General features: G+C 36.5%; 1 protein-coding gene across 2 annotated transcripts in view; it reads left to right on the forward strand.

Annotated features, from left to right (window-relative positions):
- The first annotated feature begins 275 nt into the window (after positions 1–275).
- Positions 276–13,135, forward strand: part of LOC127660287 (interferon gamma receptor 1-like) — a 30,542-nt gene continuing 17,682 nt past the window's right edge. For both annotated transcript variants that reach the window (XM_052150418.1, XM_052150419.1), the window contains exon 1: positions 276–425. In XM_052150418.1, coding sequence (XP_052006378.1) covers positions 356–425 — 70 coding nt within the window. In that variant the 5' untranslated portion in view covers positions 276–355. The remainder of the gene's footprint in view (positions 426–13,135) is intronic.

The following is a 13,135-nucleotide window of genomic DNA, read 5'->3' on the forward strand; positions in this document are numbered from 1 at the left end:
TCTTATTTTTGCTAGCCATGCTGACAGTCATTTTGTTGAGACAGCATATAAAAAATAAAAGAACCGTTTTTGTCTTAGGCCTACTGTGTGAATTAAAAAAAAACTAACGTAAAGCGAATTTAAATTTTTAAAAGCACATATTTTCAAACGGAATAAAAAAGATGAGGTATTTCAATATATAACGAATCATTGCGTGGGCCAGTCATCTGATTTTGATGTCATGTCTGAATATTTGGCAACCCTTCAGTTTCAGTCAGTTGAAGTGGAAACGCAGAGACGCACGAGCACTAAGCTGAGGCAGGAAAGAACCCGTCTGAAATAGGATTGTCAAGGTTTGGAAACCGGTGTTATCACAATGTCAACGGATCCGGCATTCACGATTTGGGTGTTTTTTGCGTTCCTGTGTCAAATCGTCTGTGGTTTTGGTGAGTACAATATCGTTGAGGTTCATCATGCTGTCGGTGTTTATCATGTTATCATTAGTTTGGGTGTGCGTGCATGTGAACGTGAAATTTGACTCATGGTTTGTAAAGTTTCGCTTCAAAATAATAATAGTTATAATCATTGTAGCTGAGTAGATGTCTTCATCTTTGTTTTTGAAATTCGCGCATCACTTCTGTTAACAGATTTGTCAGTGATTTCAGTGTTCCCATGGAGGGTCATAGAAAACATGGAAATATCGGGAAGTTTTAGTAGTGACAAAGTGCTTTAGTCAGCTCTAACATATTTAATCGTGTAGCTCTTAGTGAGCGCAGTCTCATAAAGTGATTTATAAAAATCGACTGGGAAATTTGTGGTCAAATGTAAAATGATGAAGATAGAAAAGCCTAATAATAATCTGATTTTCACATTTCGTAGTTAAAAAACATGAAAAGTAAAAAGCAAAGAATCCCCCTTATTTTTGTTTTCTAAATAGGACAAGAGAACATCACTTCTGTTGGGGCTTGATTAACGTCACATTTATGTTTCTCCACCCATTCTCATTCATCTGGACTCAAAGGCCATTGTATTATTTACTATTCCAACAGCAGAAATAAGTTAAAATAGTTAAACTAGCATGATAAAAAAGGATTTGCTTTGCCAAAGCAATAATAAGCATTACATACACTAACAGTACCATAAACATGGTTTTATTTGAAGTACCTTAGAGCAGTGGTTCTCAACCATGGGGCCGGACCTACTAAGGGGCCTCAATATGACTTAAAATTAATTTAAGAAATATTAAAATAACTTAATTAAAAAAATTATTTCAGTTGTATGCCCACAAATTATAACCAAACTCTTTCTGAAACTTCTAGAATAAAAAATTGCCCATGATTAATTATTTTAATCAGATAAACTTCTAGTTTTGGGCGAGGGGGCCTTCAAATGTTCTTGGACAGTTGGGGGCCTTGGAGTTAGAACCACTGCCTTGGATATCCATGGTGGTACACATACACTGGTGACCAAAAGTTCAGAATAATTTACAGATTTTGCTCTTATGAAAAGAAATTGGTACTTTTATTCACCAAAGTGGCATTCAACTGATCACAATATATAGTCAGGACATTAATAACATGAAAAATTAAAAATTTTAAACTACAATGACAGCTTTGCATATCCTTGGCAATCCAGCTGTCAGTTTGTCCAGATACGCAGGTGACATTTCACCACACATTTCTCACGCACCTTACAGTCTAGGTGATCCCACAAATGCTCAATGGGGTTAAGATCCATAACACTCTTTTCCAATTATCTGTTGTCCAATGTCTGTGTTTCTTTGTTTCAAAAATTGCTGTTTCTTTGCAATTCTCCCCATAAGGCCCTTACTCCTGAGTCTTGTCTTTACTGTTGTACATGAAACTGGTGTTGAGCGGGTAGAATTCAATGAAGCTGTCAGCTGAGGACATGTGAGGCATCTATTTCTCAAACTAGAGACTCTGATGTACTTATCCTCTTGTTTAGTTGTACATCTGGTCTTCCACATCTCTTTCTGTGCTTGTTAGAGACAGTTGTGCTTTGTCTTTGTAGTCTGTAGTGTACAACTTTGTATGAAATCTTCAGTTTTTTGGCATTTTCAATCATTGTATAGCCTTCATTCCTCAAAACAATGATTGACTGACGAGTTTCTAGAGAAAGCTGTTTTTTTTATGTTTATGATGCAAAGCACCCGAGACGCTACACAAGCATGTCTGACGCAGGTGTACATTAACGGGTCCTTAAACAAGCCCTCATAATAAATTTCAACTGATTGACAAATTGACTTGTGTAATGGATTGCTGTGAACTGTATGCCAATGATTGACTTATGATCAATATATATATATATATATATATATATATATATATATATATATATATATATATATATACACATTTTTAATATTTCAAGATAACTGTATAATTATTTCATCATTATATATTGAATTATTGTTATATGAGGGGCTTTCACAGCAAATATTTGTATATGAGATTAAATGTGATTAATTAATCGGGACATCATGTAATTAATTTGATTAAAAATTGTAATCGATTGACAGCCCTAATAATAATAATAATAATCATAATGGTTAAAAGTGGGCTGAGACTCTATCATGATGTGGTCAAAAATGTATACAGTAGACGGGTACGATGTACAGTATAGGGTTGCAACGGTATGAGATTTTCAAGGTATAATAACCGTCTCAGAAAATATCATGGTATACGGTATTACACAATTACTATTATTAGTGAAAACAGAAGGGTTAATTTATTAATTTATTTATTTTTGAGCAAACACTTAATTATAATTGAAACTTGAAACCATTTATTTTATTGAAGTATGTGTCAAAAAAAGTCTCTCTTTTGAAAATAAATAAATAGAAAAAATATAATAAACAGAATTAAAAAAATATAATGTAACTATAACATGTTATATAACTAAAGCATGTTATCATAGCATGTTAAATGAACTACTAAATGAAAAATAACATCAGCTGTGTGAGCTTTTGAAGTAATGTCATATGATTATTAACAGTTAACATATACTGTAGACTCTCCTGTCTGTAGCTTTAACTCAGAGGTTCTCATCTGGTTCTGCTTCAGGACAGATTTTACATTGGACATCAAATGTCGACCTGCCATAGATTAAACATAACCTGTATTTAATGTATCCTGGGTTGCATTTCCTTTTATGTTGCATGGTTTTGTTCATGGTTTTCCAGTACAAGGACATGCATCAAGTGACATTATTTTTGCTGTTGATGTCAAAATCTACAGGAAGTTTCTCTCCCCCTTTTAAAAATTGAAGCGCATATTTACTTATATGAGCCCATTATTATCCCGTTTGTGACCTAATATTACATATTTATACACATATTACACAGAAGGAAATGCTCCTCATTACCATGGTTAGGTCAGTGTGCTAGTCTTAAATAATAGTAATAATAATAATAAATTAATGTATTTATGAAAAATAAATACTAGCTAGTTATATTAACATACAGGTGCGAAGGGACATCAACGTTTCTAAACTGCACAAATAAAAAATACATTTCGTCTCTGGCTTGCTTTTGCTCGCATGTCAATGATGCCGAGATCTACTTTTGTATTTAATTTAATCACTGAGAAGGTTTACCTGCTAAATTAGTAGCACCAAACATCACAAGCAGCCTCAAGAATGGACACAGAGTAGCCATTTTTCGCTAAATTTGATCAAAGGGGAAAGTGAGACATGCATGGTTGCCAGATTGCACAAAGTAAGTATACCATAGGCGGAATATTTCCAATTTGCGCAAGTATAAATCTCAAATTGGGGGTGTTTCGTCTCTTATCTGGCAACCTTGAGCATGTTATACGCTTGTGTAGACGCGTGACGTCCCAATGCAAGTTAACTGAAATATTCAATTAAAAATAAAAACGCTTTTACGATAAATGCGCCTGATCCAGCCCTCGGGCCACATGTTGCCCATGTCTGCTTTAGCTGTTTGCGAGATTATCATTAAATCTACGTCAGCAGTCTTAAATAGTCTATCACTCTGGCGGCTGCCAAAATTTCATTTGGCATTGCTCTTTCCCTGCTGTCCGCGACCCAGTCCGAATAGACCAGTTGAGAAACACTGCTTTAACTCACACTTATGTCAGTCCCCCTCGCCTCGCTTCTCTCTGACATTTTCTCCGCTGTGCGTGCGTGTTTGTGTGTGTCGCAAGTTGATGAGGTAAGACAAGGAATAAAGGAGATGCACATGCGCATGTGAGCTTCTCCGTCCGCATTTTTTCAATACCGTAGATAAGCAAATGTACATGGTATTTTAACCGTCAATTTTCAAACCGTGGTATACCGTGAAACCGGTATACCGCTGCAACCCTAGTACAGCATCTCACAAAAGTGAGTACACCCCTCACATTTTTGTAAATATTTGATTATATCTTTTCATGTGACAACACTGAAGAAATAACACTTTTCTACAATAGAAAGTAATGAGTGTACAGGTTGTATAACAGTGTAAATTTGCTGTCCCCTCAAAATAACTCAACACACAGCCATTAATGTCTATACCGCTGGCAACAAAAGTGAGTACACCCCTAAGTGAAAATGTCCAAATTGGGCCCAAAGTGTAAATAGTTTGTGTGGCCACCATTATTTTCCAGCACTGCTTTAACCCTCTTGGGCATGGAGTTCACCAGAGCTTCACAGGTTGCCACTGGAGTCCTCTTCCACTCCTTCATGACAACATCACGGAGCTGGTGGATGTTAGAGACCTTGTGCTGCTCCACCTTCCGTTTGAGGATGCCCTACAGATGCTCAATAGGGTTTAGGTCTGGAGACATGCTTGGCCAGTCCATCACCTTCACCCTCAGCTTCTTTAGCAAGGCAGTGGTCGTCTTGGAGGTGTGTTTGGGGTCGTTATCATGCTGGAATACTGCCCTGTGGCCCAGTCTCTGAAGGGAGGGGATCATGCTCTGCTTCAGTATGTCACAGTACATGTTGGCATTCATGGTTCCCTCAATGAACTGTAGCTCCCCAGTGCCGGCAGCACTCATGCAGCCCCAGACCATGACACTCCCACCACCATGCTTGACTCTAGGCAAGACACACATGTCTTTGTACTCCTCACCTGCTTGACACCATCTGAACCAAATAAGTTTATCTTGGTCTCATCAGACCACAGAACATGGTTCCAGTAATTCATGTCCTTAGCCTGCTTGTCTTCAGCAAACTGTTTGCGGGCTTTCTTGTGCATCATCTTTTGAAGAGGCTTCCTTCTGGGAAGGAATTTTTTGTTTGTTTGTTTGTGACTGAAGTAAAAAAAGGTGAGGTTTTTGGACTGAAGTGAGTAGCCCTCAAAGAGTAGCCCAAGTCTTTTGGCAGTAGAACACGGGAAAAACATTACCACATTTTGGTAACAAAATAATCACTTAAAAGTTTTTTGGTTGTTTGTAAATCACAGTTGCAATATTTTTCAAAATATTCATGATGTGACTTTTTGTCCAAATTGTGCAGTGCTAGAAACAACCTGAAATATTGTGGATTGGACAATAAAACAAGTGGACTATAATATAGATTTTTATTTGAAGTTGCATGGTTTTCAAGTTTGATGATGCAGCTTCTGTGGAAGCCACAGAAATTCACATTTCAACTTGAACTTTTAATAATAAACCAAGGCTGCTGAAAATGTGGGTCGTCACTGTTGCACTCCATTGTAATTCTGTTTCTTTTTTGATTTCTATGCTATATGTACAGCCTTTCTTCCTTTTGTAGTCACACTTTTCTCTGTTTGCGTGTATCTTCTTTCCTGTTTTTCTTTTGTCTAACAAAAGTCTTACTGTCTGTCTCTATTCTTTGTTTAAACTCATGTACTGGTTCTGATCCATTTTGGGCAAAAGTAGTTCTGGAAGGTAAAATATGGGTATTAGAATGTTTGTTTTTATTTTCACACTTGTCTCACAGTAAAACCACAGCTGTGATCTGAGAAATTGTGAAAATGTGTTATTGATCACACGTGGTTACATATGAAATTCAGTGTGGGTTCAAACCACATGCCTTTTTTTATGCAGTATCTGTGTTGCTTCAGTCAAAAATCATAACAGGATGAGGACAAAACAGCATAAACGTAATTTTACCACAGATAAGGGGTGTTCTTAAAGCAATATTCCTTGTTCAATACAAATTAAGTTCATTCGACAGCATTTGTGGCATCATGTTGATTACCAAAAAAAAAAATTAAAAACCTCCTTAAAAAAACTAAAATCGAGGCATCTTGTGGAGGGTGTTTTTTTGTTGTTGTTTTTTTTCTTCAAATGCTGTTGATTTGAGATTTACTTGCATTAAGCACAGTGGTGAGAAGCACCCAAAACACCCTAAACCATGGTAAAATCACTGTAACAGTCATGGATTATTACTATTATAAAATGGAGGCAACATCATTTTGATAAAAGATACCAATGTTTAATTTGTTCAATAAATACTTTATTTACTACATAAATATGGAATGTGCAGTCACATATGTGCTGTTATCAACATTTTAAAACACCTAATCCAATCATAATTTTGAGTTGGAAGTATCCACTTTATAATATTTAATAATGATCCTTTTAATACAATGGACTTTAGTCTGGATAGACAACTATTTTTTAATGTGAATTAATGAAAACAAGGCTGTGAGGATTAGAAATAGTCCATTTAATAAATTTGACTTCAAGTCTTTGGTCGCGTGATCAAAATGTTTTTTCACTAATGTTTTTGTAATTTTTTCTTTTCAATGGAAAGACATATTTTCATTGTTTTGTTGGCTCAACAACAAAGGCTGACATTACAATCATTTCAATGCTGTTCTTCTATCCATTACAGCTTTGTATTCATTTGCGTTAAATTAAATATGGCCTCCTTTCCATTCATAGTACTCTCCAAAAAGGGCATAAGGAGAGCACTTCAAACTTAATTGCAGATGAAAGTCACATTATTTAAGAGAGAAATCCATAATTAAAGAAAAAAATGAAAACTTTTAGAAGAACGAGGAGTGCTGTCACTGGAAGTGTGAGAAAAGAGAACATCCCTGCAATCGTCAAGGCACACAAATAAAACAGTTCTTTCAGCCAATAGAAAATGTTTTAAAGGACAAAATAAGATGGGCCAATTGTGCAGTATTGGCATGTGATCTTTGTGAGTGCTGATGGTTTCATTCTCTTTCATAACCTCTCATCAAATCTGAATGTTAAGAGTTTTAATAGCAGTAGACTTCCTCTTTATTTGAAAAAACTAAATAAAAATTTTGCTCTCGAAATTTCACTTCTCTTTTAAGAAGTGTTCGTCAACTTACTTGCAAGGTTTTACTAGGTAGATTTTCATTGATAATCTTGTTCTTTTTGCCTGAAAGTTACTTTGCAGAAACTGGATATGAGTTTTACTCAACTGTGACATTAATCATTTCTTCCCATTTATATATTTTTTATTCTCCATGTACTTAAGTTAGGTTCATAATGTTTAATGCCACAAAAACATTACAGACTACCCCACTGGAAAATAGTCAAAACTTGGGGCCTTATTCACTAATAATTGTGTAATTATGTTAAGCACAATAAAAATCTTAGGCCTACCCTACAAAATGATCGGCCAACATAGTCTCAATGATGACTTTGATGTAATTATTCATACAAGGTGGTGAAATCTCGAGGTATTGTATGACTTGGCTTGTACTAAAAGGTACACATTTTAGACCTACCATTCTACAAACTAATTTTTTAATTGATACAATACAAACATCAAATTTTAGCTCCCTCCTATCCAACACTTTATTTTAAATCATGGTTAGGTTTAGGGTGAATTGTGCCGCCAAAACAGCTCTGACCTTTCGAGACATGGACTCCACAAGACCTCTGAAGGTGTCCTGTGTTATTTGGTACCAAGACGTTAGCAGAAGATCCTTTAAGTCCTGTAAGTTGCGAGGTGGGCCTCCATGGATCAGACTTGTTGGTCCAGCACATCCCATAGATGCTCTATCAGATTGAGATCTGGAGACTTGAACACCTTCAAGTCTTTGTCATGATCCTCAAACCATTCCTGAACAATTTTTTCAGTGTGGTATGGCACATTGTCCTGCTGAAAGAGGCCACTGCCATCAGGGAATACCGTTGCCAGGAAGGGATGTACGTGGTCTGCAACAAGCTTTAGGTAGGTGGTTTGTGTCAAAGTAACATCCACATGAATGCCAGGACCCAAGGTTTCCCAGCAGAACATTGCCCAGAGCATCTCACTGCCTCCGCCAGATGGCCTTCTTCCCATTGTGTATCCTGTTGCCATCTCTTCCCCAGGTAAACGTCATAAGCACCCAGCCGTCCACATGATCTAAAAGAAAATGTGATTCATCAGACCAGGCCACTGTCTTCCATTGCTCCATGGTCCTTTTCTTTCATGGCCAGCATTAAGGTTTTCAGCAATTTGTGCTGCAGTAGTTCCTCTGTGGGATCAGACCAGACAGGCTCGTCTTCGCTCCCCTCGTGCATCAATGAGCCTTGGGCGCCCATGACCCTGTCGCCGGTTCACCAGTTGTCCTTCCTTGGACCACTTTTGATAGGTACCACTTTTTGTATACCAGGAACACCCCACAAGACCTGCCATTTTGGAGATGCTCAAAGCCAAATTTGCTACGAACTTTGGCTTGCCAATATTTCCTGCTACAACACATGAAATTCAAGAACTGACTGTTCATTTGCTGCCTAATATATCCCACCCCTTGACAGGTGCCATTGTAATGAAATAATAAATGTTATCACCTGTCTGTGGTTTTAATGTTGTAGCTGAACAGTGTGTGTGTGTGTGTGTGTGTGTGTGTGTGTGTGTGTGTGTGTGCTGTGTGTGTGTGTGTGTGTGTGTGTGTGTGTATTTATCACATTGTGGGGACCAAATGTCCCCATAAGGATAGTAAAACCCGAAATTTTTGAACTTGTGGGGACATTTTGTCGGTCCCCATGAGGAAAACAGCGTATAAATCATACTAAATTATGTTTTTTGAAAATGTAAAAATGCAGAAAGGTTTCTGTGAGGGTTAGGTTTAGGGGTTGGGTTAGGTTTAGGGGATAGAATATAAAGTTTGTACAGTATAAAAACCATTATGGCTATGGAAAGTCCCCATAAAACATGGAAACACAACGTGTGTGTGTGTGTGTGTGTGTGTGTGTGTGTGTGTGTGTGTGTGTGTGTGTGTGTGTGTGTGTGTGTGTACACCCAGTGTTATGCAAAAGATTTAGGCAGTTGTAAAGAAAATTTTATAAATAGGATTTCAAAAATAATGCCAATTGAATAATTGTTATTTATCAATTACCTTTTTGCAAAGTGCAGTATACATAAAAATCTCTGAATATTTGGTACGTCCACCCAGTGGTTTTAGTCAAGACCACCTAAACTGAGACCAAGACCAGAGTGTATCGAGACTGAGACAAGACCAAGACTTTGAAGTGTTGAGACCAAGTCAAGACCAAGACCAAGACCAGACCAGTGCGAGTCCCACACTGCATGACACACTTATGATAAAATGTGGAACATGCAAAACACTCCTCAAATTGATCTGAAAGATCCACATTCCAATAAAAACACCCACATAAAACAAATGAAGATTCCTCTTCATTTACGTCTTTTATTGCCATATATATACTGTGTGTGTGTGTGTGTGTGTGTGTGTGTGTGTGTGTGTGTGTGTGTGTGTGTGTGTGTGTGTGTGTGTATATCAGTGTGTATATCAGTGTACCATGAGAAATGTCTTAATAAAATCATCAAAAGGTATTGCAGAGGTGAATTTACCTTTTTGTTTTCTATGAGCAAACAAATACAACACTAATAAGCTGAAATCAACGTAACCATCTTTATGTAACGATCAAATTCCTTTTCCAAGTTTTTACCATCCACCTAAAACAATAAAATTGTTTGCGGACCTAGCTATGTGACAAATAGCTGGCAAGCAACTGAAACTAGTGCCCTAAAAAACAGTAAATACATAGGTAGCTAATATGTATAGCTAATACTCGCTAAATCTCTTTGGGTGAGGGGTGAAGATGAGTTTAGATACAGATGCTGCGTTCCATTCAACTCGTATGTAGGATATTCCACTTGATATCTCCGATCTCCGACCATAAATGCATTCCAATGCCAGATGCTCGGAAGATGACATTAAGGAAACAAAACTGCAATGCTCCCGTTAGCTTAGCAGGTGTTTGACTCTCACCAGAGTTGTCTGCTAACAACTCAATTCATAAACTATCTGCAACGCTAGCGTTTGTGCTACAGGTGTACGATTATCAAAAGAGATTATAATATACCATGTTTTGAACACCTACTACTCTGCTAACATTTGTTAAACGAGCTTTAATATCATGTAATGTAGGAACTTTTGACTCATTTATCAATATTATTTAATAAAAGTGAATGTTTATCACTTATTTACAAGTTGTAATTACGACTTAAAGTGGCAGTCCATTGCACTTTTCCCAGTAGGAATTTGGAAAATCAGACTTTCTGAGTTTAATGGAATGCAGCAAGAGGCATATTGCTAACGTTAGCTTGCTAGCTTTGCAAAAATCACTTAAACTTTAAAAGTTTCATCATAACTTTCTTTATGCTTCCTTAAGTGCCAATACAAGTTTGACGTGGTCCCATTCATCTCGGTAAGCATTGCATTGCAAAATGTACATACTGCTCTGTGTTTTCTTTTGAACGTTTTTTTGCAGATGAACTCTTTGCGGTTTAGGTCAGTGTTTCCCAACCTTTTTTCTGCCTCGGCACACTTTTTACGATTAAAAAATCCCATGGCACACCACTATCCCATATAACCATCGTCGATAGTTTTCCTTTTCAATAACTTGTCCATGTTTTCTGTCTGTCTTAGTAGCGCGAGCTCGTAATGTTTGAAATTCGGCTATGCAAAAAATGCAAGTAACGTGTACGCTGTATAATGAGGTCACAGGTGACAAGAGCGCTAATTGGATAATGAAAAACCAACAAATTTGTGTCTTTTCCAATTTGTAGATTTTTTCTTGCAAATGAATTCTTGTAACAGCACAGCAAATAAATGTTTTATTTATTTACTGTGATTTCCGGAAATAAAGCAACACCTGACTATAATTCGCAACGGGTCAAAATTGTATTGTTGATAGAGAGAAAAACAAACAGAAGTCGCGCTGACAAAGGTTGTATACGGCAGGCCATAGGACCCGAGAGCAGCCGCCCAGCCTCCGTTTAGCGTTTCAGATGTCAAACGCGCTCTGTGAAGATTACAGTAACTCAGAATCTATACATCGAATCACAGTATTTTTGGGCTTGTTCAAAACAGGAGAATTTGCTTTTAGTAATCGTATGTAACAGTTTCTCATATTCGGTTTATGTTTCATGAAAGAAATGCGACAATAAGCCACATCTGTTCATAAAATCTGATACTCTATGCTGTGCACAAATAAACAGCTTTTAGTCTGGCAACTTTAAAACTCTTCTACTGTTTCTATGTCTTCACTAAAATACTGGAAGAAAACGGTATTTATTTATTTTGAGGAATTTGATCATTTTTCACGGCACACCTGACAATCTTTCCCGGCACCTAGTGGGCACAGTGGTTGGGAAACACTGGTTTAGGTAGCCAAATTGTATTACAGAAGATTAGTGTGACATCTCTCAGATAGCCACAGTTTCTTCTCCTATCTCCCCCATTCACTTTCTTGGAGTGCGTGTGAAGGGGGGTGGGGATATTCCGATTCAGAGACTAGTTCGAGACCTTCAAAAAGTGGTCTCGAGACAAAGACCGATCTCAAGTACTACAACCCTATGCCTTTAAAACAACCTTTTTCAAGGTTGGTGATATGTTGTTCCAAGCATCATGGAGAACTTGCCACAATTCTATGATATAAAATAACTAAAGTTAACAAATGTGATTAATTTTAAATGTTTAATGCGTTGATTTTTCTTAATTGCGATTAACGCTTTTATCCATTTTCACATTCAATTCTGACATTTTATTCAGCTCATGTACGTTCTAAACACTGGTTGGAATAGGCCAGAAACTTTGTGATGTGTTCGGGGCCATTACACTAACAAATATACACACCACAAACGATGATGGAGAAAGGACCTCTAAATCCTAATATTTGGCACAAAACAAACCCAAATGGGACATGTGATAAGACGCATTCACGTGACTTGCTGGAGTGAAGCATCAACAAATCCCCGGCGTTACGTTCCAGACTATTCGTATGAAGTACCGTTATATGGACAGTGCCAGTGCTAAATGCAAAACAAGACATAAGCGCTTTTCATGTGGAGTTCAAAGTGGTGTTTTAGGGTTCCCTCTTCTCAAACATCCCAATTTTAACCCCTGGGTTTGAGACATTAAATGGATTTAATGTCCATTGCTATGAAAACAACGGGAACAAGATATTTCAGTTGGTTAACCTATTTAGACTTTGGGAAACAATTAGTGTTACTTTAATTGGTGCTATTTTAATGTATTTCTATCCTCTATGGAATCTATACTGTGGAATCATTTTCGTAGAAAATGTTAATAAAACAATATTGTTACTTGTTGTTTTATTTTATTTAAAAAAATGAAGATTTATGCATTTTGACAGGAAAAGTATATTTAGAGTCAGATTTTATAATGTTCTAAATCTGTGATTAATTGCAATTAACCATGAAATATCATGCAATAATTACAAATAAATATTATATTATATTCACAAAAAAAAAAAGCAAGTAAAGGTCAATACATAAAAGAAATACTAATTCGTATTGAATATGTATGGCCCACTTGGATCTACTTACATCTCACCACAAGTCTGAGGCCTCAAAATGTATATCAATTCTTTATATTGAGCAAGACCTGCATATCCAGTGTAGATTTTAGCATGCACATATAACCACTTCCTTTATTCAAAATGACCCCAATATCATATGACGTGCTGCAATGTCAGTTTGCATTTTCACCATAAAATATGTTAATAAAAAAAAAAAAAACATGTCTCTAAGGCTTATTTTTTTAATAATTAAAAACTTGCTTCTTTGAACATACCGCACTCATTTATTTATTTATCATGTATTTTTAATGAATTTATTTTTGTATTGTAACTGTAATTTATATTTGTCTTCAAACACATATTCAGTTTAGTCAAGTGTATAAGCAAAAGTCAAAATATATTTTCAT

The sequence above is a fragment of the Xyrauchen texanus genome, chromosome 20 (assembly GCF_025860055.1).
Source record: "Xyrauchen texanus isolate HMW12.3.18 chromosome 20, RBS_HiC_50CHRs, whole genome shotgun sequence".
In the NCBI taxonomy this organism is placed as follows: domain Eukaryota; kingdom Metazoa; phylum Chordata; class Actinopteri; order Cypriniformes; family Catostomidae; genus Xyrauchen; species Xyrauchen texanus.